Source organism: Pelophylax lessonae, assembly GCF_965119305.1.
Source record: "Pelophylax lessonae genome assembly, chromosome: 4".
NCBI lineage: Eukaryota > Metazoa > Chordata > Amphibia > Anura > Ranidae > Pelophylax > Pelophylax lessonae.
The window spans coordinates 634,440,809-634,465,558 of NC_138771.1; the positions used below are offsets into that span (position 1 = coordinate 634,440,809).

The 24,750-nt window shown below is 47.1% G+C and overlaps 1 protein-coding gene across 1 annotated transcript in view; it reads left to right on the top strand.

Annotated features, from left to right (window-relative positions):
- The first annotated feature begins 1,610 nt into the window (after positions 1–1,610).
- The window catches only part of WRAP53 (WD repeat containing antisense to TP53), a 32,143-nt gene continuing 9,003 nt past the window's right edge, over positions 1,611–24,750 (top strand). The window contains exons 1-8 of the mRNA XM_082256031.1: positions 1,611–1,831; positions 11,721–12,519; positions 15,652–15,750; positions 16,889–16,997; positions 17,239–17,327; positions 17,489–17,579; positions 20,021–20,153; positions 21,023–21,231. Of these exons, the coding sequence (XP_082112157.1) occupies positions 11,795–12,519; positions 15,652–15,750; positions 16,889–16,997; positions 17,239–17,327; positions 17,489–17,579; positions 20,021–20,153; positions 21,023–21,231 (1,455 nt within the window). The 5' untranslated portion in view covers positions 1,611–1,831; positions 11,721–11,794. The remainder of the gene's footprint in view (positions 1,832–11,720; positions 12,520–15,651; positions 15,751–16,888; positions 16,998–17,238; positions 17,328–17,488; positions 17,580–20,020; positions 20,154–21,022; positions 21,232–24,750) is intronic.

Here is a 24,750-nt window from a genome sequence, read left to right on the forward strand (position 1 = left end):
AAGGTGATCAGGGGTGGGTAGGGGGTGGAACCAAGGAACGGTGATTGGGGGTGGGTAAGGTGTGGAACCAATTAACAGTGATAGGAGGTGGGTAGGGGGTGGAACCAAAGAACAGTGATAGGTGGTGGGTAAGGTGTGGAACCAAGGAACAGTGATAGGTGGTGGGTAAGGTGTGGAACCAAGGAACAGTGATAGGTGGTGGGTAAGGTGTGGAACCAAGGAAAAGTGATAGGTGGTGGGTAAGGTGTGGAACCAAGGAACAGTGATAGGTGGTGGGTAAGGTGTGGAACCAAGGAAAAGTGATAGGTGGTGGGTAAGGTGTGGAACCAAGGAACAGTGATAGGTGGTGGGTAAGGTGTGGAACCAAGGAACAGTGATAGGTGGTGGGTAAGGTGTGGAACCAAGGAACGGTGATTGGGGGTGGGTAGGGTGTGCAACCTAGGAACAGTGATCGGGGGTGGGTAGGGTGTGCAACCAAGGAACGGTGATAGGGGTTGGGATCAAGAAACGGTGATCGGGGCTGGGACCAAGAAAGGTGATCAGGGGTGGGTAGGGGGAGGAACCAAGGAACGGTGATAAGAGGTGGGTAGCGGGTGGAACCAAGGAATGGTAATTGGAGGTGGGTATGGGTTGGAAGGAACTAAGAAACAGTGATCAGGGGGGTGGAACCAAGGAACGTGATCAGAGGTGGATAGGGGGTGTAACCAAGGAACGTTGATCGGGGATGGGTAAGGGGTGGAACCAAGGAACGGTGATAGGAGGTGGGTAGGGGTGGAACCAAGGAACGGTGATCGGAGGTTGAACCAAGGAACGGTGATCAGGGGTGGATAGGGGATAGAACCAAGGAATTGTGATTGGAGGTGGGTAGGGGGTGGAACCAAGGAACGGTGATCGGAGGTTGAACCAAGGAACGGTGATCAGGGGTGGATAGGGGATAGAACCAAGGAAATGTGATTGGAGGTGGGTAGGGGGTGGAACCAAGAAACAGTGATCAGAGGGGGGGTAGGGGGCGGAGACAAGGGGTGACTCAGAAGTGAGGAGTTCCTGTATCTATTCTCTAAAAATAAAAAGCCCTGGTGACAACAGAACAGGAAATGAGGGAGGTCACACTACCTGGGGCGTCCATGCACAGTGTGCCAACCCCCTCCCCCAACAAGTGGCAGCAATAGAGGTTCAAAGGCTTTTACTCTTCCTGAGCCCATCATGGCTTCAGCTGCAGGATCCCCTCAGGAGTCTCGCATTTCACCTCTGCCCAACAGTGCGAGCTCTCCTATTATCCCTATATGAATGTAACCCCCCAGGTTGCAGGGTCAGATTACAGCATAATGATGCTTTTTGGTTTATAGCATATACACACTACCAATATCCCCCTCTCCTCCCCTGTCTGGCATGCTCAGTGTGCAGTCTGACGCCACTTCCGGTCCATCCTGTCTTCGGCTCCATACAGTGTACTGTAGTGTGGGCGGAAGTAGCTGCTTCACTTCTGGAGGAAGTGATGCGGGAGTGTGGTCGGCTCTCTGTGTAAACTCTTTCTCTCTATGGTAAGGAGGATGTCTGCATGTCCATGTGTATGAGTGAGTGGTGTGTTATGTCTGTGTCCTGTGCTGGGGCTGTCTCCTCTTTCCAGGAGTGTGTCCTATTTATTATATGATAATTATCTCTGTATAATAATCTATATTTATATAATATACCGTATATATATATATTTTCTTCCATTTCTCAGGATTTAGGCTCCCGTGTGCCCGGGTGTAAAATATAAGCTGCGTTAGGACGCATGTGCGTTTTTCAGACGCCTGAGGAGGCGCACATGGCAGTACACAGCGGCGCTCAGGTAAGCGGCAATGCTCTCTGCGTTTTATTGTGCGTACGACGCTTCTGTCCGGACACGCCATTTAGAGAGAAGCGCCGTATGCATGTTTAAAGAGGAAGTAAACCCTGCACAGAAAATGATTCACCCCCACCTCTCAGTGCTGCCCCTTTAGAGAATACAGAGTCAGGTATCAATTTTGTGGTGCTAAGCGATTTGTATTGAATTTGGTAATAATAGCAAGAAAAGCAGCAAAATTGATCCCCTGAAGCCACCAGCAATAGACCCCCCCCCCCCCCAGCAACCACAGATCTCCCAGCAGCCAGCATCAACAGACCCCCTTCCTCAACAGCAGGTCCTATCCAGCAACAATTGACTCCCCAACTGCATAAGGCCCCCTCCAGCAAACCAGCAACAATTGATCTCCCCTGAAACAATAAACAACCATGCAAAAATAGATCCCCCTCCAGCAACACTAGATTCCCCAAGCAGCCAGTATCAATAGAGCCTCCAGCACCCCTTGCCATTGAATACAATAGATCCCCCAAGCAGCCAGTATCAATAGACCCTCCAGCACCCCTTGCCATTAAATACAATAGATTCCCCCAAGCAGCCAGTATCAATAGACCCTCCAGCACCCCTTGCCATTGAATACAATAGATCCCCCAAGCAGCCAGTATCAATAGACCCTCCAGCACCCCTTGCCATTAAATACAATAGATCCCCCCAAGCAGCCAGTATCAATAGACCCTCCAGCCCCTTTTGTCATTAAATACAATAGATCCCCGAGCAGCCAGTATCAATAGACCCTCCAGCACACCTTGCCATTAAATACAATAGATCCCCCAAGCAGCCAGTATCAGTAGACCCTCCAGCACCCCTTGTCATTAAATACAATAGATCCCCCAAGCAGCCAGTATCAATAGACCCTCCAGCACCCCTTGCCATTAAATACAATAGATCCCCCCCAAGCAGCCAGTATCAATAGACCCTCCAGCACCCTTTGTCATTGAATACAATAGATCCCCCCAAGCAGCCAGTATTAATAGACCCTCCAGCACCCCTTGCCATTAAATACAATAGATTCCCCCAAGCAGCCAGTATCAATAGACCCTCCAGCACCCCTTGCCATTAAATACAATAGATCCCACAAGCAGCCAGTATCAATAGACCCTCCAGCACCCCTTGCCATTAAATACAATAGATCCCCCAAGCAGCCAGTATCAATAGACCCTCCAGCCCCTTTTGTCATTAAATACAATAGATCCCCGAGCAGCCAGTATCAATAGACCCTCCAGCACACCTTGCCATTAAATACAATAGATCCCCCAAGCAGCCAGTATCAATAGACCCTCCAGCACCCTTTGTCATTAAATACAATAGATCCCCCAAGCAGCCAGTATCAATAGACCCTCCAGCACCCCTTGCCATTAAATACAATAGATCCCCCAAGCAGCCAGTATCAATAGACCCTCCAGAACCCCTTGCCATTGAATACAATAGATCCCCCCAAGCAGCTAGTATCAATAGACCCTCCAGCACCCCTTGCCATTAAATACAATAGATCCCCCCCCCCAAGCAGCCAGCATCAATAGACCCTCCAGCACCCCTTGGCATTAAATACAATAGATCCCCCAAGCAGCCAGTATCAATAGACCCTCCAGCACCCCTTGCCATTAAATACAGCACCCCTTGCCATTCAGTACTGAAGGTGCCGGAACTATGTTCCCCTGCGTTCCCGCTGAAAAAAAGCTCTGCTTACCTTAGAAAGAAGCCCCTGCAGTGCCCGTCCGCACAGCGACAGGACGGCCGACATGTTCGGCCATCCTGGTTCGCATCCTCCAGCCATCTGATTGGCTGGAGGCGCGATTACATCACTCCCGCGCATGCGCACGGGAGCCGCCGTTCACGGCACAGGGCTCTGAAGGAATGGCACGGGTGGCCGTTCCTTCAGAGCGCATGCACTGATGATGTCCTAAACGGTGATATTATTTAGGAGATATTTCCAGTACCTATAGGTAAGCCTTATTAAAGGCTTACCTATATATATATATATATATATATATATATATATATATATATATTAGAGAGAGATAGAGATATCTATCTATCTATGTATATGTATGTATGTATGTATATATTAGAGCTGCACGATTCTGCCCAAAATGAGAATCACGATTTTTTAGCTTGGAATAAAGATCACGATTCTCTCACGATTCTCTGTGTAACAAAAAAAAAATTGGGATAACTTTTACTGTTACGTTTTTTTTTTTATTCATTAAAGTCTATTAATTAATTTTTTTATTCATTAAAGTCTATGCGTTTGAAAGACTGCTGCGCAAATACAGTGTGACATAAAATATTACAACAATCGCCATTTTATTCTGTAGGGTCTCTGCTAAAAAAAATATATAACATGTTTGGGGGTTCTAAGTACTTTTCTAGCAAAAAAAAATGATTTTAACTTGCAAACAAGAAGTGTCAGAAAAAGGTCTAGTCTTTAAGAGGTTAAACTTCCTTTCTCCCTGGCAGAGGGAAGGAAAAGATACAATGTAATCATTTTGTTTTTAGTTACTGGGAGACTTAATGCTGATAGGCGTTTGCCAGGAGGCTTTTTTTTTTTTTTTTCCACAGCTGTTCTCTCTGCTTCCTCACAGCCAAAGAATCGAGCATATGTCAGGTTTAGATCGTCAGGGGGGGTGAATCGAAATCGCGATTTTCATACGATTAATCGTGCAGCTCTAATATATATATATATAGAGCGAGAGAGAGATGTGTTTTTTTTTTTTTTTTTTTTTTTAGCAGAGACCCTAGAGAATAAAATTTCCGTTGTTGCAATATTTTATGTCACACTGTATTTGCGCAGCGGTTTTTCGAACGCGATTTTGTTAGAAGAAATACACTTTCATGAATTAAAAAAAAAAAAAAAACAGTAAAGTTAGCCCAATATTTTTGTATAATGTAAAACAGGGCTCAAAATTTAAAGTCCTGAGCTACTAGCCAGGCCTTAAGGGTTACTCGCCACCAGTTGCCCCACCCAACTCCTGCCCTGCCCCGCCCCTAATTCCGCCCCTAAACACGCCATAAAATTACACTGTTAAATGTTTTTGCATTAATGCAGAAGTTACAAAAATAAATATTAATAACGTTTTCAGTGCCCATCAGTGCAGCCTAATCAGTGCCCATCAAGGGTCTGGAACCCCCAAATCACCATCCTAGTAACCCTCCCCCCCCAAATTTCACCTCCTAGAACAAATCCTACCCGTCAAATCCTCCCCCCATCAAAATTTTCCCCCTAGCACAAAAAAACCCATTATTCCTACTGACACAACCCCCCCCCCCCAATACCCCTTTTTAACAGCCCCAAGACTTCCTGTTCTGGCACAAATCCATCCCCCCACCCCATTCCAATAATCTCTATAAGGGCGATCCCCAAATCCCCACTCCTGGCACAAATCCTCACCCCCCCCCAGCACGAATCACTCCTCCTAGCACCCTCCCCCCCCCCCCCCCAATTCCCCTGCTAGAAGAAATCTTATATTGTCACCTCTCAAATTCCCCATCCCAGCACAACCCCGCTCCCCCCCCCCCCCCCATATCGATCCCACTTAGAAGTAATCATCTTCTCCCCACCCCTCCTAGTACAAATACTTTTTGGGGGATTGTCCCTGGGGGGGGGGTTGGAATAAGAGAATTTGTAGCATGAGGGGTGGGGAGAAGATGATTACTTCTAGGTGGGATCAATATGGGAGGGGGTTGTGCTAAGAGGGGGGGGGGGGACTGTGCTGAGATGGGGTGGTTGTGCTAGGAGGGGAGGGACTGTGCTGAGATGGGGGGATTGTGCTAGGAGGGGGGGGGCTGTGCTGAGATGCGGGGGGGTTGTGCTAGGAGGGGGGGGGAACTGTGCTGAGATGGGGGGGGTTGTACTAGGAGGGGGGGATTGTGCTGAGATGGGGGGGGTTGTGCTGAGATGGGGGGATTGTGCTAGGAGGGGGGGACTGTGCTGAGATGGGGGGGGGGGGGGTTGTGCTAGGAGGGGGGGGGACTGTGCTGAGATGGGGGGGTTGTGCTAGGAGGAGGGGATTGTGCTGAGATGGGGGGGACTGTGCTGAGATGGGGGGGGGGTTGTGCTAGGAGGGGGGGACTGTGCTGAGATGGGGGGGGTTGTGCTAGGAGGAGGGGATTGTGCTGAGATGGGGGGGACTGTGCTAGGAGGGGGGGACTGTGCTGAGATGGGGGGTTGTACTAGGAGGGGGGGGGGACTGTGCTGAGATGGGGGGGGTTGTGCTGAGATGGGGGGGTTGTGCTAGGAGGGGGGGGACTGTGCTGAGATGGGGGGGGTTGTGCTGAGATGGGGGGGTTGTGCTAGGAGGGGGGGGGGGATTGTGCTGAGATGGGGGGGTTGTGCTAGGAGGGAGGGGGGGGATTGTGCTGAGATGGGGGGGGGGTTGTGCTAGGAGGGAGGGGGGGGGATTGTGCTGAGATGGGGGGGGTTGTGCTAGGAGGGAGGGGGGGGACTGTGCTGAGATGGGGGGGTTGTGCTAGGAGGGAGGGGGGGATTGTGCTGAGATGGGAATTTGGGAGGTGACAGGATAAGATTTGTACCCCAGTGTAGTTCACCCTTTCCTCCAGCATGTCACAGACCTCAGATTCAGCACCTGTGATACCAGATACATCGCTCTGTGATCCTCCTCTTCATATGTCAGAGCGGAGGAGGAGCGGAGGAGAAGCCGATTCCTATTCCTAAAGCTTTGCACGGACAGCTGGCGGGAGAGATGCGGCTGCAGAAGGGGAAGAAGATTGCAGCTCAGGAAGGACACTGCATGTCAGATCGGGACTATACAGAGTTTGTTACCCGCCCCTTTCCACATTGCTTTGACTCGGAGGAGAGGGGATAACCAACTCTGAATAGTCCCGATCTGACATGCAGTGTCCTTCCTGAGCCGCAATCTTCTTCCCCTTCTGCAGCCGCATTTCTCTCCCGAGCTGTCCGTGCAAAGCTTTAGGAATTAATTGTCTTCTCCTCCGCTCCACCTCCACTCTGACTCAGGGGAGAAGTCCCGATCTGACAGGAGTGTGTGAAGCCCGGTGAGAAGACAGAGAGAGCACATCCCGCTCTCTCCTGTTACAGAAACACTCCTGGCAGCGCCCCTCCACCTCCCATGACACAGACGCCCAGCCAGAGCAGCCATCCATCCATCCCACCCTACCTTGTACGGGTGTACTGCCGATTTTTCCAACTTGGGCTTGAACCCCTCCATCAGTCCTGCTGGATAATGTCGGAGCGGCGGTCATCCTGCTCAGCTTTAATTGTAATTGGCGGGCGCTCGCTGACATACACAGTCCCGCCTCCTAGCCCGGCTTCTTTGATAGACAGAACACGTCCTGGTTGGCCAGGTGTTCTGTCTATCAAAGAAGCCGCGCTAGGAGACGGAACTGTGTGTCGGCGAGCGCCCGGCCATTACAATTAAAGCTGAGCGGGATGATCCGCCGCTGACATTATGCAATCCTTCAGCGGCTTTCCTCTCCTCTCTTCCCCTGGCAGTAGCTCGCCATACATAATTTTCCACTCGCAAAATGCGAGTAGGCGAGTGGAAAATTTGAGGGCTGATGTAAAAGATGATGTTACGCCGAGTGAATCAATACCAAACATGTCACGCTTTAAAATTGTGCACACTACAGTGCTTAAAAATCTCCATAGACGCTTTACAAAATATTACAAGTTACCTGTTTAGAGTTACAGAGAAGGTCTACTGCTAGAATTATTGCTCTCGTTCTAACGATTGCGGTGATACCTCATGTGTGGTTTGAACGCTGTTTACATATATGGGCGCGACTTACGCAAACGTTCGATTCTGCGCGCAAGCACGAAGGGATAAAGAGCTGCAAATTTTTTTTTTTCTCCTATTTTTTTTACTTTTTATTTTTACACTGAACCATGTTAATTTTTTTGAACACTTTTATTGTCACAAGGAATGTAAACATTTTAAAAACTGGCGCCCTTGGTTTCCAAGTAAACCGGAAGTGATGTCGTTGCATCGCTTCCAGGTTACCATATCTGAGACCCAGTTTTGGGTTTTCAGCCAGCAGGCAGACATGCCGCTGGCTGGTCACTGGGTCTCCCAGTGGGATGGGACAACCTGGGGTGGGGGGAGGAGCGGTTTTGCACAGGGCAGCCCTGATCCTCCTCTTCTTGGGAGGCAGGCTTGGCTGGCTGGCGGGGAAGGTCTTCTCCCACTACTTGTAATAACAGCTGCATCAGTTGTTATTACAAGAGTGCGGAGCATCGGCTGTAAAGAACAAACGGTACAGATACATGATTTTGCGGCAAGTGGTTAACAAGCACAGCAGTGCTTAGTCCTTTACTTGGATCAGCAGCTGTACCGGACGGCACTCACAGACAGCTTCCACATGTTTACCGGTACGTACGACGCTTCTCCCCAAGATGCTTCATTTTTGCAATTGGGGAGAAGAACTCCAAATAAATACATAAAGGGAATCAACTCGGTAAAGGAGGAGAGCATATTTAAAAGAAGAAAAACTACCACAAGAGGAGGGGCAAAGGTTTAAAAGTAATATGAGGAAGTATTACTTTACTGAGAGAGTAGTGGATGCATGGAATAACCTTCCTGCAGAAGTGGTAGCTGCAAATACAGTGAAGGAGTTTAAGCATGCATGGGATAGGCATAAGGCTATCCTTCATATAAGATAGGGCCAGGGACTATTCATATGATTCAGATATATTAGGCAGACTAGATGGGCCAAATGGTTCTTATCTGCCGACACATTCTATGTTTCATGGTCTTGTGCACATTGGCTACAGCGTACACGTGTGTGATGGCCATGTTTGCCTGCGTGGGGATGTACAGGTGCTCCATGCAGGCAGTCCTGTCAATTAGGATGCAGCCACTGCTCTCAATTTGACAGCTATGCGCATGCATGTCCCCAAACACACACACTGCCTGTCAAATCATGGATGTCAAATTGGGACCAGCAGCTGTGTCCATGTAGCCAATGCGTCCTAATAGACATAAATGGGACTGCCTGCTCTAGGATGCATGGAACACCTGTGCATCCCTATGTAGGCAAACGCAGCCCTCTCGTGGGTGTTTGTTGTAGTACGCCCATACGAACAAGGTACATGCGTGGGTAACCACTGATGCAGAAGCCATGAGCTTTTAACTGGGCACTACCGTGTAAATCTGGCAATACAAGTTCTGCCTGGAGAAAAAAAAAATTAAAAGTCAGCAGCTACAAATCCTGTAGCTGCTGACTTTTAATATATATAGACACTTGCCTGTCCAGGGAGTCCGCAATGTTGGCACCCCAGCTGATTTTCGGATCGGCTGCCATCGCCATTCTTTCTAAGGGAAACGGCAAGGAAGCCTTTCGGCTTCACAGCCGGTTTCCCTGCTGTGCATGTGCGAAGCGCGCTGCACATTCTCATAGGCTCGGCGGCGGTGGAAGGAGGAAGAGGACGAAACTTCTGGTGGACGGCGCTGCGGCGCTGTCTCCCGGAAGTGGGGAAGTGTACCTGTCAAAAACAGGTACCCCCCCTCCCCCCTGAAAGGTGCCAAATGTGGCACCAGGGGGGGGGGGAGGAAGCAAATGAGCAGAAGTTCCACTTTAGGGTGGAATTCCGCTTTAATAAGTGCACATGGCCATGCTCAGGTAAACGCCGATGCCCTGGGTAACCACTGATGCAGAAGGCATCGGCGTTTACCTCTGCATGGCCATCTACACTCATTCACTTGTATTGGCAGCAATAGACATTCGTGCCCATTAGGACACTGATGGCTTCTGCATGTTTACCTGCGTGGATGATGCTTCTCCCCAGACGTGTCACTTTTGCATTTGGCGATAACCCCTATACATGCGTACATAGCTAACCGCTGACATCATTGTTTACCCAAGTGTGGTCACTGGCAGTTATTTGCTTGTGTTAGCAGCTTTACCCAGATTATCCCCAAAAGCAAAATGGCACATCTGGGGAGGAGCATAATACACGCAGGTAAACATCAGCGTTTAACTGGGCACAAACGTGTACAGCCACCAATACAAGTGAGTGACTTTTATGTGTGGCCACATACAGCCCCAAATACAAATAAAGAATGTATGTGCCTGTGTACACGACACAGCTCCCCAAATGTGAGGTGTGTCCGGGAGAGAGAGCCGTACACGAGCACGCAGGTAAGCGTGCAGAAGCCAACTGTACATGGCCATGCTCAGGTAAACGTTGATGGCTTCTGCATCGGTGGTTACCCATGCAAGTGCATAAAAGGTATCAGCATTTACCTGAGCATGGCCATGTACACTTGGCTTCTGCATGTTTACCTGCGTGCTCATGATGTAAACCAATTAGCCAGTGATGCCCTGTGCAGCTTATGTAGTGGTCTGTACAACACCCCACAATACACAGCCCTTTAAGGGGGTAGGCACCCTTTTTTTTTTTAATGCCCTCCCCAACAACAAGTGTAAATGAGCCCTAAGGGTTTGGGGGAGAAAGATTGGAGAAAGGATTGTGGGTCAAAACATAGAAAAATAAAGTGAAAAAATACATTCTGGGGGCATAATTTTTAGCTGTAACCCTGGTTTATAACCACTTTAACCAATTAAGTGACTGGACTCAGGAGATACACAGAGATGAAACAAAGCCTCCTACTTAACCACTTTACCACCGGAGGATTTTGCTGTCTTACGTCTGGGCCACTTTTTGCGATTCGGCACTGTGCGACTTTAACTGACAATTGCGCGGTCTTGCGACGCTGTACCCAAACGAAATTTACGTCCTTTTTTTCCCACAAACAGAGCTTTCTTTTGGTGGTATTTGATCACCTGTGCGATTTTTACTTTTTGCGCTATAAACAAAAAAAGAGCGTTTATTTTGAAAAAATAACAATATTTTTAAAAAATTTTTATATGAAATTCCCCCCCAAAAAATGTAAAAATCAAAATTTTTTAAAATTTTTGGCCAATTTGTTTTCTGCTACATATGTTTGGTAAAAAAAATCGCAAAAAGCGTATTTTGATTGGTTTGCGCAAAAGTTATTGCGTTTACTAACAAAGGGAAAGATTTCTGTCATTTTTGGTGGGTTTTTTTTTAACGCGTAATGGCGGCGATCTGCGATTTTTTTTTTTTTTTTTTTTTTTTGCGGGACTGCGACATTGCGGCGGACAGATCGGACCCTTGACTGACATTTTTGACACTTTTGGGAGTACCAGTGACATTACTACAGTAATCAGTGCTATACATATGCACTGTTACTGTAAAAATGACACTGGCAGGGAAGGGGTTAATTTTATTGGAGGGGTTAATGTATGCCTGGTGCTTACTGACGTGTGGGGGGGAGGTGACTGAGTGACACAAGGACAGATCCAGGGTTCAGCATGCGCGCCGCCGAGAAAGGGGAATGTCTGGCGACGTAGGTCTACGTCGTCAGATGTTATCGAGCCACTTTGCCGCAGTAGTGCTCGAGTGAGCAGACGGCAAGTGGTTAATATCGCAAAAAATGAAAAGCGCAGAGGTGATCAAATACCACCAAAAGAAAGCTCTGTTTGTGGGAAAAAAAGGACGTAAATTTTGTTTGGGTACGGCGTTGCATGACCGCGCAATTGTCAGTTAAAGTCGCGCAGTGCCAAGTTGCAAAAAGTGGCCTGGACGTAAAGCAGGAAAATCCTCCGGTCCTAAGGTGGTTAAGCAACCTCAGCACTCCAGCTGTTGTCAAACTACAAATCCCATGAGACATGGCTTGACTTTAACAGCTGTAGGCATGTTCTTAGAGGCAGAAGCATGGTGGGATTTGTAATTTCAGAACAGCTGGAGCGCCGATGTGACTGCCCCTGCGCTATAAGATCACCAAGCGCTGCGCTTCATCTTTTTTTTTTTTCATTTTATTCTTCTCTCCTTTGACAGACAGTAACACCATCTGGATGGAAAACTTAAAAGCAATTCTGCGATTTCATTAAATATCCTTAGAGGAGCTCAAGATGGAAGTTCCTGAGGGAACTCCCTTAGTCGGAGACACTACGGCTGAAGAGGGCCTGGTGTCCGATCACAGTTTTGCCCACGCACCAGAAGAGACTTTGGAGCAAGACGTTGGCTCACTGGATCAAAGCAGCGTTGATATTTTTGAGAAGTCGCCAGAAAAAATTCCCACTCGCAACCCAAATGAGACAACAGAGAGAGACAATGACTTGTTGGATGGAAGCAGTGTTGATATATTTGAGAAGTTAAGACTGGAGTCAGAGCAAAGTGTTGCCCACAACTTGGACAAGACCTCAGCGAGGGACAATGGCTCATTGGTTGATGTCTGTGGGAAGCCACCTGAGATACTGGTTGAGGAAAGCCTTGGGTTCTCAGAGAGCCGTACTGTTCTTGCAGACTCTTGCACTGGTGGCTTGGTTGAAGACACCAATCCCTCACCGTACCAAGAAGACCATAAGGTGAAGGATGCAGAGAATATTTCTTCTGGAAGTGGTGAAGGTTCTGAGATCCTAGGTGGAGATAAAGTCAAAGAGGCAGATTGTTCTCTGGGTTCAGATGACCCTGATCAGGATTCTGAGGAGCCACCCAGCAAGAAGCCTTGTGTTGATCACCCGGAGCCGGTCTGTGACGTTTGCTCCCATGAGGGGGAAGAGGTCGTCCAGCAAGTAGGAGCCGAATTGGAAAATCCAGAGGACTTCGCTGAGACTACAGAGGAGGAGACCTATTTGTAAGTGAGCAGTAGGGATATTCTGTTATGCGGTACTGTCTATAGCTGTGTGTACCAGTGGTCCTCAACTCCGGTCCTCAGGGCCCACTAACAGGCCAGATTTTAAGTATTACCTTGGGGAGATGCAGACTAGAGTACTGCAATCACTGAGCAGCAAATGATATCACCTGTAATGTATTTCAGTTATCTTGCAAATCTGGCCTGTTAGTGGGCCCTGTAGGCCAGGGTTGAGGACCACTGGTGTATACCACTATAGGAGAGGTGCTTGCCGGTGCACAGGTTCATACAGGAACCACATTCACCAATCTTCATTGTGCACCAATCTCTCCTCACCTCTACAAGTGCTTACACATTGCTCTTCCGTTGCCTGTTTTCATGCTGGCCTGTGTGTCCACATGTGACAATGCAAGCCTCTAATGCCTGTGCTTGTCACATGTTTAGCTGTATATCTGCCTGCATTCACCATGACTTGAATGGGGGGGGGGGGGGGGGGACACATTTATTTGCATATTTTTCTCAGGAAAATAAAAATTGAACTCCAGGCAGTTGTAAGAAACAATTTAAAGCTCATTTGGCTGTAATTCTCCTGTGGATCGCTGCAGTGCAGTACGTTCTGCACTCCTGTGACCCATTTTTAGCAGACGGTGGGCTAAAGCTGTCGGCTGACTTCAGAGCCTGTCCAGGCTTGGGCAAAATCGCGACAGTATGGTTGGGATCTGCCCACAACCCTGGACCGGGCACCTGGCTCAGCCTCTCAGCAAGCCGCTGAGAGCCTGAGCCGGCCACTCCCACCCCCTCCACAGCCCAGCACTTCAGTAAGCGCAGAGGGGCAGAGCAGAGAGCTGGTGACTGCTCATGGAGCTCTGAGAACCGAGCGAGCCGGCGGGGGACAGATGCAGCATCCACCTAGGCAAGTCTGATTCCTAAAAAAAAAAAATGCCGAATGCTTTTACTGCAGCTTTGCATTAATTAAAGTGGAAGATAAGGGTAATGCTAAGTAAATGCACAGATCTTTCTTTCTTTCTTCTTTCTTTCTCTTCCTTTCTTCCTTTTCTTTCTTTCTTTCTTTCTTTCTTTCTTTCTTTCTTTCTTTCTTTCTTTCTTTCTTTCTTCTTCCTCCTTCCTTCCTTCCTTTTTTCTCCTTCCTTTTTTCGCCTTCCTTCCTTCCTTCCTTTTTTCTCCTTTTTTTTCTCCTTCATCTCCTCTTCTCCTCTCCTCCTTCCTTTCACTTTTCTTTCTCCTTCCTTTCACTTTTCTTTCTCCTTCCTTTCACCTTCCTTTCCTTCTTCCTTCCTTTCTTCCTTCCTTTCACCTTCCTTTCTTTCTTCCTTCCTTCCTTTCATCTTCCTTTCTTCCTTCCTTTCATCTTCCTTCCTTCCTTCCTTCCTTCCTTCCTTTCTTTCTTTCTTTCTTTCTTCCTTCCTTTCTTTCTTCCTTCCTTTCTTTCTTTCTTTCTTCCTTTCTTTCTTTCTTTCTTCCTTCCTTCCTTCCTTTCTTTCTTTCTTTCTTTCTTTCTTTCTTTCTTTCTTTCTTCCTTTCTTCCTTCCTTCCTTCCTTTCTTTCTTTCTTCCTTCCTTCCTTCCTTCCTTTCTTTCTTTCTTTCTTTCTTTCTTTCTTTCTTTCTTTCTTTCTTTCTTTCTTTCTTTCTTTCTTTCTTTCTTTCTTTCTTCCTTTCTTCCTTTCTTCCTTTCTTCCTTTCTTCCTTTCTTCCTTCCTTCCTTTTCCTTCCTTCCTTCCTTTTTTATCCTTCCTTTTTTTCGCCTTCCTTCCTTCCTTTTTTTTGCCTTCCTTCCTTCCTTCCTTCCTTCCTTCCTTCCTTCCTTCCTCCTTTCTTTCTCCTTTTTCTTTTTTTCTCCTTCATCTCCTCTTCTCCTCTCCTTCCTTTCACTTTTCTTTCTCCTTCCTTTCACTTTTCTTTCTCCTTCCTTTCACTTTTCTTTCTCCTTCCTTTCACTTTTCTTTCTCCTTCCTTTCACTTTTCTTTCTCCTTCCTTTCACTTTTCTTTCTCCTTCCTTTCACTTTTCTTTCTCCTTCCTTCCTTTTCCTTTTTTTCTCCTTCCTTCCTTTTCCTTTTTTTCTCCTTTCTTCCTTTTTTTTTTTTTTTCTCCTTTCTTCCTTTTTTTTTTTTTTTTCTCCTTTCTTCCTTTTTTTTTTTTTTTTTTCTCCTTTCTTCCTTTTTTTTTTTTTTTTCTCCTTTCTTCCTTTTTTTTTTTTTCTCCTTTCTTCCTTTTTTTTCTCCTTTCTTCCTTCCTTCTTCTTTCGTTTTTCTTTCCCCTTCCCTTTTATTTATTTATTTTTCTCTATACAGGGCATGCTGAAGAGGCGAGAGGAGGGAATGTTTGAGAGAATAGGTAGATTTAGCCTTTTATAAATACAGAACAGTGCTGCGCAATATTGCTCTATATACTTCTAGATAAATTCTACCCAATAACTTTATATAACGTAATTTCCCCCCTATCTATGAAATATACGAAGTGCTCAAAAACTGAAAAGTCCGGTGTTTATAAAGATCCACCATACAGTGTATTACATTGCATGCCCTTATTTCATATATACTGTTCAGATCTTCTCTATAATGATGTCCCAGCGTGTTAGGCAATTTTCATGCAGTTTTTGTGCTCGTACACCGTGCAGTCACATCACAATATTGCTCTCACCCCTCCTTTGTTTGACCCAAACTTAATTAGGTCTACACCTATAAATGCCAGCAAATATTCCCTTCACCGCTTCCAGGAATTCAATCCACCTCCATCATTAGCCATGGATGGGAATAATGTCCCCTTCGGCAGAAGCCGATGGCGTTCAGCTCACTTCCAGTTGTGCGTGACATCATCGGCTCCTCCTGATGGGGACATTATTCCCCTGGATGGCTACGGCACAGGCAACCAGTCAGCGCATGGAGGAGATAGCAGAGTGACATATAAACTTTTCACTGCCTACCTACAGTCTGGGAGCGGGTCCAAGATGAAGTGGGTAGAATTTTTTTTTTTTTTGCCTTTTTTTTTTTAATAGGCTGTTTTACTTTTGTCTTTTATTCGTTTTGTCTTGAGTTCTGCTTTAAGAAAAGACTGGTTTTGTCTGATGTTGTTTAGTTGAAGTATCTCACCTGTTTTCCCTCTATATCCCCACAGCCCAGCATCCTACGACTTCTCTCAGCCTCCATGGACAGTGACCGGGGCGTGGAACGAGTACACAAATGTTCCCGAAAACTTCCTGAAAGGCTGCAAGTGGTGAGTATTCTGTGGAGGGCAGACAATAACATTTCCTGCACCTTTTGTCAACTAAATGGGCTGCAGATTAGGTGTGATGATCTGTTATTTCTGTCAGTGCCTTTTATCCTTTCATACATCCTAAAGCGGAGTTCGAATCTCCTAGCCAACATTGCATTAATAGCATTGCAGAGATCCTTGTAATTCCTGATAAGCATAATGGAAAATGTTGCCCATGTACACATTGCATCTACTTACAAACTGCTTATTTTTCTTTTGCCCCCTCGATTCTGGATGCGGACATGCAGGATTTGGGCAGCTGAAGCTGGCCTGGCTTTATTTCCTGGATTTTGTGCAGCTGACTACCCAGCTTGCGCCTGCGCAGTAACAACACTGTGGCGCACTTTGTGTAATTGCATTAGACGCCTGGAGACTTCTGGGATTGATGACATAGATATCCCAGGAGTCAATGGGCCTGGTTCTAGGCAGCTGCGACCATAAGTCACGGGGTACACTACTAAAAAGGTACTTTCTGCAGAAATTTCAACACATCAATATCCAAACCTTAATCCACTAGCGATCTACATTACAATGTGGGTAATTCTTAAAAATTAAACTAACGCAGTGCCGAATCGCAAAATATGGCCTGGTCAGGAATGGGGTAAAATCTTCCGGTCTTAAAGCGGTTAAAAATACGCTCATTGAGAATTTTTCCATTATGCTTATCAGGAATTACAACAATCTCTGCAATGCTATTAATGCAATGTTTTTTTGTCAAAGACCTGTAGCTAAATACATTTTGGCCTAAATATATGACAAAAATTGAATATATTGGATATTTTTTAACTGTCAAAGTAGAAAAATATTGTTATTTTTTTTTAAATTGTCGCTTTTTTTTATTAATATCGCATAAAATGAAAATCGCACAGGTGATAAAATACCACCAAAAGAAAGCTCTGTTTTTGGGGAAAAAAAGGACGTAAATTTCGTTTGGGTACGGCTTTGCATGACCGCGCAATTGTCAGTTAAAGTCACACAGTGCCGAATCGCAAAAAGTGGCCTGGACGTAAGACAGCAAAATCCTCCGGTTGTTAAAGAGATCATTTTTTGAGGTCTCCGTTCTAATTTTAACCAAAATTCCCCCTTGCTTCTACCCTAGGGCTCCTGATGGGTCGTGCATTTTAACCAACAGTGATGACAACATTCTGAGGATATACAACCTTCCATCACAGATCTATTCCGGAGAATGGGATTTGCTGAAGGAAATGGTACGTTCCCTGGCAGGGTTCCACAGGAGGACAAACATGGCGTTGTGAGGCTCCTGGTTCTCTGGTGCATATCCATAATCCTACATGCCTTGTCTTTGTCCTCTCATCAAAAATACAGACTTGCAACATAGAAGAGATAAAATGTAATGTTTTTTTTTTTTTTCACAAAACTAAATTTGCATTCGATGTACATACAGAGCAGGCATCGGATTAGCACATGCATGTTTTTGTTATCTTGCAGGCCCCGGTTTTGCGCATGGCAGAGGGTGACACCATTTATGATTACTGCTGGTATCCGTCTATGAACTCTGCTGATCCCGACACCTGCTTGTAAGTCTTTCTGTTGATTTATAGATGTGTGATTTTGTGTGTGTCACAAATTGTGATATAATGGCACGGCCCGTCCAGTCACCGGAGGCCAGTGACATCATATTCATTAGATTGTACTCTGTCACAGCACAATTCTACAATATTGTGATCCTTTTTTCTAGTATTGCCAGCAGCTGCCGGGATAACCCTATTCACGTGTGGGATGCCTTCAGTGGAGAAATGAAAGCATCTTACAGACCTTACAATCATCTCGTAAGTAGAATCGTTATTTGTAGACTTATAGTTCACCCTTCTGTATCATCCTACAGGAGGAGGACAGACTCATAGCCCCCTTCTGTCTGTATCACCCAGCAGGAGGAGGACAGACTCATAGCTCCCTTCTATCTGTATCACCCTGCAGGAGGAGGACAGACTCATAGCCCACTCTGTCTGTATCACTCTGCAGGAGGAGGACAGACTCATAGCTCCCTTCTGTCTATCACCCTGCAGGAGGAGGACTGACTCATAGCTCCCTTCTATCTGTATCACCCTGCAGGAGGACAGACTCATAGCTCCCTTCTATCTGTATCACCCTGCAGGAGGACAGACTCATAGTTCCCTTCTGTCTGTATCACCCTGCAGGAGGAGGACAGACTCGTAGCTCTCTTCTGTCTGTATCACCCTGCAGGAGGAGAGCAGACTCATAGCCCCCTTCTGTCTGTATCACCCTGCAGGAGGAGAGCAGACTCATACCCCCCTTCTGTCTGTATCACCCTGCAGGAGGAGGACAGACTCATAGCTCCCTGTATCACCCTGCAGGAGGAGGACAGACTCATAACCCCCTTCTGTCTGTATCATCCTGCATGAGGAGGACAGACTCATAGCTCCCTTCTGTCCTGCAGGAGAAGGACAGACTCATAGCCCCCTTCTGTCTGTATCACCCTGCATGAGGAGGACAGACTCATAGCCCCCTTCTGTCTGTATCATCCTGCATGAGGAGGACAGACTCATAGCCCCCTTCTGTCTGTCACCCTGCAGGAGGAGGACAGACTCGTAGCCCCCTTCTGTCTGTATCACCCTGCAGGAGGAGGACAGACTCATAGCCCCCCTCTGTCTGTTTCGCCCTGCAGGAGGAGGACAGACTCATAGCCCCCCTCTGTCTGTATCGCCCTGCAGGAGGAGGACAGACTCATAGCTCCCTTCTGTCTGTATCACCCTGCAGGAGGAGGACAGACTCATAGCTCCCTTCTGTCTGTATCACCCTGCAGGAGTAGGACAGACTCATAGCTCTCTTCTGTCTGTATCACCCTGCAGGAGGAGGACAGACTCACAGCTCCCTTCTGTCTGTATCACCCTGCAGGAGGAGGACAGACTCATAGCTCCCTTCTGTCTGTATCACCCTGCAGGAGGAGGACAGACTCGTAGCTCCCTTCTGTCTGTATCACCCTGCAGGAGGAGGACAGACTCGTAGCCCCTTCTGTCTGTATCACCCTGCAGGAGGAGGACAGACTCATAGCCCCCTTCTGCCTGTATCACCCTGCAGGAGGAGAGCAGACTCATAGCCCCCTTCTGCCTGTATCACCCTGCAGGAGGAGAGCAGACTCATAGCTCCCTTCTGTCTGTATCACCCTGCAGGAGGAGGACAGACTCCTAGCCCCCTTCTGTCTGTATCACCCTGCAGGAGGAGGACAGACTCATAGCTCCCTTCTGTCTGTATCACCCTGCAGGAGGAGGACAGACTCATAGCCCCCTTCTGTCTGTATCACCCTGCAGGATAAGGACAGAGTCATAGCTCCCTTCTGTCTGTATCACCCTGCAGGAGGAGGACAGACTCATAGCCCCCTTCTGTCTGTATCACCCTGCAGGAGGAGGACAGACTCATAGCCCCCCTCTGTCTGTATCGCCCTGCAGGAGGAGGACAGACTCATAGCTCCCTTCTGTCTGTATCACCCTGCAGGATAAGGACAGAGTCATAGCTCCCTTCTGTCTGTATCACCCTGCAGGAGGAGGACAGACTCATAGCCCCCCTCTGTCTGTATCGCCCTGCAGGAGGAGGACAGACTCCTAGCCCCCTTCTGTCTGTATCACCCTGCAGGAGGAGGACAGACTCCTAGCCCCCTTCTGTCTGTATCACCCTGCAGGAGGAGGACAGACTCATAGCTCCCTTCTGTCTGTATCACCCTGCAGGAGGAGGACAGACTCATAGCCCCCTTCTGTCTGTATCGCCCTGCAGGATAAGGACAGAGTCATAGCTCCCTTCTGTCTGTATCACCCTGCAGGAGGAGGACAGACTCATAGCCCCCTTCTGTCTGTATCACCCTGCAGGAGGAGGACAGACTCATAGCCCCCCTCTGTCTGTATCGCCCTGCAGGAGGAGGACAGACTCATAGCCCCCCTCTGTCTGTATCGCCCTGCAGGAGGAGGACAGACTCATAGCTCCCTTCTGTCTGTATCACCCTGCAGGATAAGGACAGAGTCATAGCTCCCTTCTGTCTGTATCACCCTGCAGGAGGAGGACAGACTCATAGCCCCCCTCTGTCTGTATCGCCCTGCAGGAGGAGGACAGACTCATAGCCCCCTTCTGTCTGTATCACCCTGCAGGAGGAGGACAGACTCATAGCTCCCTTCTGTCTGTATCACCCTGCAGGAGGGGGGGGGGGGGTAGAAATGGATGTCTGATTTCTGCATAACACTAAATTTGTTTCTTGTTTTAGGATGAACTGACAGCTGCTCACTCCCTCTGTTTCTCCCCGGATGGGTCTTTGCTTTTTGCTGGCTTTGATAAAATGATCCGGGTATTTAATACCTCTCGCCCAGGAAGAGACTTTGAATGTCGGCCTACTTTCCGTAAGTACTTTACAGCAAATATTTTAGTTTTTGTTAAAGGAAATGTAAACTTCATCACAGTGTATTTTAAACATTAAAGGAGATGTACATGGAAAGCTTGTTTGGCTGTACATCTCCTATGGATCACAGGAGTGAAGTTTGTTCTGCACTCCTGTGACCCATTTTCAGCAGAGAGCGGTCTGGAGTCCGCTGTCTGCTGACGTCACAGATGTCTATCCAGAAACTGCGTCATCGCGACCACGGAGACGGGAACCGCCAAGTGCCTTGACCGACACCCGTCTCAGCGAGTCTGAGCGGGCCACTCCCCGCCCCCTCCACAGCTCCGAGCTCCAATGAGTGAGGAGGGGGCAGAGCAGAGAGCAGTGACTGACAGTCAGCAGCTCTCTGCTCGGGGAGCGATCGGCAGTGATTGCTCAGTTGGTTATCAGTGTTGTGGCGCCAGCGGACAGATGCAGCATCGGAGCAATGCTGCTTCCACCTAGGCAAGTATACATGGGGGGGGGGGGGGAATCAAACCCCATACTTCCTCTGTTAAATGGCGAGGCCATTGTCCTTCAGATGCATAGTGTATTTCAGGTGATAGGCTTCAGATAAAGGAAAGAGCAGAGCAGAGAATTTCAGGAGAGATAGAGGACAGAGCCCTCTTCCAGAAGTGTAGAGTATTTCAGGAGAGGAAAGTTAGCAGAAAGTGTGCAAAGTCCTCCAGCAGCTCAGAGTATTTAAGGAGGAAAGCGTAAGAGGAGGGAGCAGAGTCCTTCCTTACATAACCGAATAAGATTGATAACCCATCTGTACAGGAGGTTTTGTAATATTTATTGTGTAATGTCCTTCATATATCCCACTCATCCATTCCTTCTTATCTCACACAGACAAGAAGCAGGGTCAGCCGGGTATCATCTCCTGCATCGCTTTCAGCCCCTCTCGAGACATTTACGCCTGCGGCTCGTATTCCAAGTGTCTGGGCCTGTACTCCTATGAGGAAGGGATCACACTGTCAGTTCTGCATGGTCCACATGGAGGGGTAACCCACCTTCTCTTCTCACCGGATGGAAACTGCATCTTCTCTGGAGGCAGGAAGGCAAGTCACTTCGTGGATGGAGACGTTGTTTTATTTTTTAATATCCCTCTTTGCCTCTGTGCAGATTAAGTAGCGTTTCAAATCCAAATTCTTTTTCTGCAATACTCTGTATAACTGGAGGACTCTCCTCCTTCCATGATCTAACTCTCTTCTCCTCAGATATTCTGCAAAACTGCTCCATCCTCTATTCAACTCTCCTCTCCGTAGTACTCTGTAGTACCAGAGGAGACTGCCCTTTCCTCTATGTAGGTCCCGGCTCACACATACGCATTGCGGGAACCCTGCGAATCCACTGCGGTTTCCCACATCGCACTTGACTCGCAGGGAGTTCACACGGCCATATGCAAATCGCTGGGGGTGTCAATATAAAGTTAACGACCCCCCCCCAATCATATTGCAGTACGAACTGGCAGTTTGGACATGAATCAGATCGCATCGGTGTGAACACCTATGTGATCCCATTCTGGTGCGGACCAAAAAAAGGGTACTGTGCAACTTTGGCCCGAATGCAATGCAAATTCAGCCATACAATCTGTATACAATCTGTATGACTGAATTTTCAGCGCACAGACATCGCATGAGATTTGCAGAGCAGTGCGCTCCGAATCACATGCGATGTCTGACCGCGTATGCGTGAACCGGCGCTAACTCTCCTCTTCCTAAGTACTCTGCAGTACTGGAGGACTCTTCTCTTTCCTCTGTATAACTCTCTTCTGCTTTAATACTCTGCTCTGCTGGAGGAATCTGCTCTTTCTTAACTCGCCTATCCTGAAATGCTCAGTGAAGAACACTGAATCCTCAAACAGTTACAATTTAACAATTCCCCCCCCCCCCCCCCCCCCATATCCTTGAATACCATCTAAGCCTTGGTTCACACTAGATGTGGTGCAAGTTCCCAGCATCAAAATCGCAACCAGTGTATGCAAACCAATTGCGGAGTGTTAAGTCAACGACACCCCGAGGGTATTTTGATTGGTTTGCGCAAAAGCTAGGGGAGAGATTTGTCTTTTTTATTTATTTTTTACCAGTAATAGCAGCGATCTGCGATTTTTAGCGGGACTGCGACATTGCAGCGGACAGATTGGACCCCTAACTGACTTTTTTTTTTTCCAATAAAAGTTTTATTTTATTTAAAATAAGTGCACAAGATACAGCGATGATCAACATTCATCGAAGTCAAACGTAACACGCATTGTGGTACATAAACTTTTGAAGTTATTAACAAAGGTTTATAAAACTTAATACACATGTTGGAGGATGGGGGGGGGGGGGGAAGGGGGTGAAAGGAAAAACATGTAGATATACAGAATCAATTTAGATAATCGTTTATCAGTTAAAGGTACAACATATCTCTTTAGGAAACAACTTGGATCGAAGATGTTTATATCTGCATCGCCAATGTTTGAATTGCGGCGGACAGATCGGACCCCTAACTGACATTTTTGACACTTTTGGGGGGGACCAGTGACATTACTACAGTAATCAGTGCTAAAAATATGCACTGTTACTGTAATGACACTGGCAGGGAAGGAGTTAACCTAGTGGCGATCAAAGGGTAAGTGTGAGTCTAGGGGAGTGCTTTCTAACTGTATGGGGGAGGGACATGTGAAATTATCATAGGGACCTGTGATTCTATGTAGGAGGATCACAGGCGCTCTGTGATCATTCCAGAGAGAACAACGGTCTGCTGTGTTTACAACAGCTGACCGTCCTTCTCTCTCAGCGGGGAGCGATCGCGGGAGCCTGGCGGCAATCAGTGCCGCTGGTCTTGTGCATCGGCATCCCTGCTGTCTAGTGGAGGTGGGTGCGTGCCACTGGCAGCGCGTGCTCCCCCCCCCCAAAAGCGCTCCCGTAGCCCTACGTCAGTTCACGCAGCTGTAAATCTGCGGCAGGCGAACGAGGAGCGGTTAAAGGAATTATGGGTATACCCGCGCTATGGTGCTATATAAAAAAGTGTTTGTGTATCGGTTATGTGAACCAAAAAAACATTAAATTATTGAAACTGTTAAAAAAGATAATATAAATAATTTTTTCAAGCTGCTGCTAAAGTGAAAGGTGTAATACCTGATGTGTTAATGCCAGAAATGAAACTAGCGCTGCTTCCACATATAAATCACATATAATGAATTATACATGAATAGTGCTACATAAAGTGCCAGTGCATAAATAAAATCAATAATAATCCAAAATGCAAACAAAGTGTCAGTCCTGATGAATTCTTCTGGTGTAATCCAAAGTGCCACTCCCGTGTTCCCCTCATGAAATCCCTACTCACCAACAGTAATATTTAAGCAGGCATGGAATACTTCCTTAGGCGAAGTGTGTAGATAGGACTCCTCTCCTCTCTTACGATAATAGGGCTCTCAGCAAGATTGTGTTATAGAAATCAATATGAGAGAGATTTCCATAGCGTGATACTGTTTCATTTGTTAGCAGCTTAAAAAGCAAGTACACTTATAGAGTTAAAAACAATTCCAAGCATTTTTAAAGGTTCTGATCGCCGCCTTGGTGTGCGTTCCAACGACCGGAATTGACGTCACTCTATCGTCCCCGCTTGACGCGTTTCGCCCCTCCCACTGGGCGTCTTCAGAAGCTCATGGATATATTTGATTATTTGTGATATATATCTTGATTTTCCGGTTGTTCCATAGCAGGGTACTGTACCCTTAACCCTGTGAGGTCATTGGGGGTATTCCTTTTTAATCACTTGCCGACCTCCCCACGCATATTTACTGTGGCAAGGCTGCTCAGTTGTGCATAATCACGTAGATTACATGATTATGTGCACGTGGTTTCGGCGGCGCGTGCGCCCCCGGAACAGCCGTGCTTCTTGCTGTGATTAGACACAGCGGGAGGTAGCGGGCTCGGTCGCTGCCGGCCTCACGGGATCTTCAGCAATACTGACAGGAGAGCCTTCTGGAATGTAAACAATTTAAGGCGGCTCTCCTGTCAGTGAGGCAGGGAAAGATCGTGTGATTCAGCTAAGCTGAGTCACAGATCTCTCTCTGCCTCTGTTAAATCCATCACCAAAACAGTTAGAAAGCACATCTAGGGAACACATTTAACCCCCTGATCACCCCCAGTGTTAACCCCCTCCCTGCCAGTGACAGTGCTTTTTTTTTTTTTTTTAGCACCGATTACTGTAGTAATGTCACTGGTCCCCCCAAAAGTGTCAAAAATGTCAGTTAGGTGTCCGAACTGGCCGCCGCAATGTCGCAGTCCCGCTAAAAAACGCAGAACGCCGCCATTACTAGTAAAAAAAAAAAAAAATTACATAAAGCTTTCCCCTAGTTAGTAGACGAGATAACTTTTGCGTAAACCAATTATATGCTTTTTGGGATTTTTTATTTATCACAAATATGTAGCAGAATACAAATTGGCCTAAACTGATAAAAAAAATTAAAAAATTTTATTTGGAAAGTTTTATAGCAGAAAGTAGAAAATATTGGTGTTTTTTCAAAATTGATGCTTTGTTCATAGCGCAAAAAATGAAAAACAGCAGAGGTGATCAAATGCCAC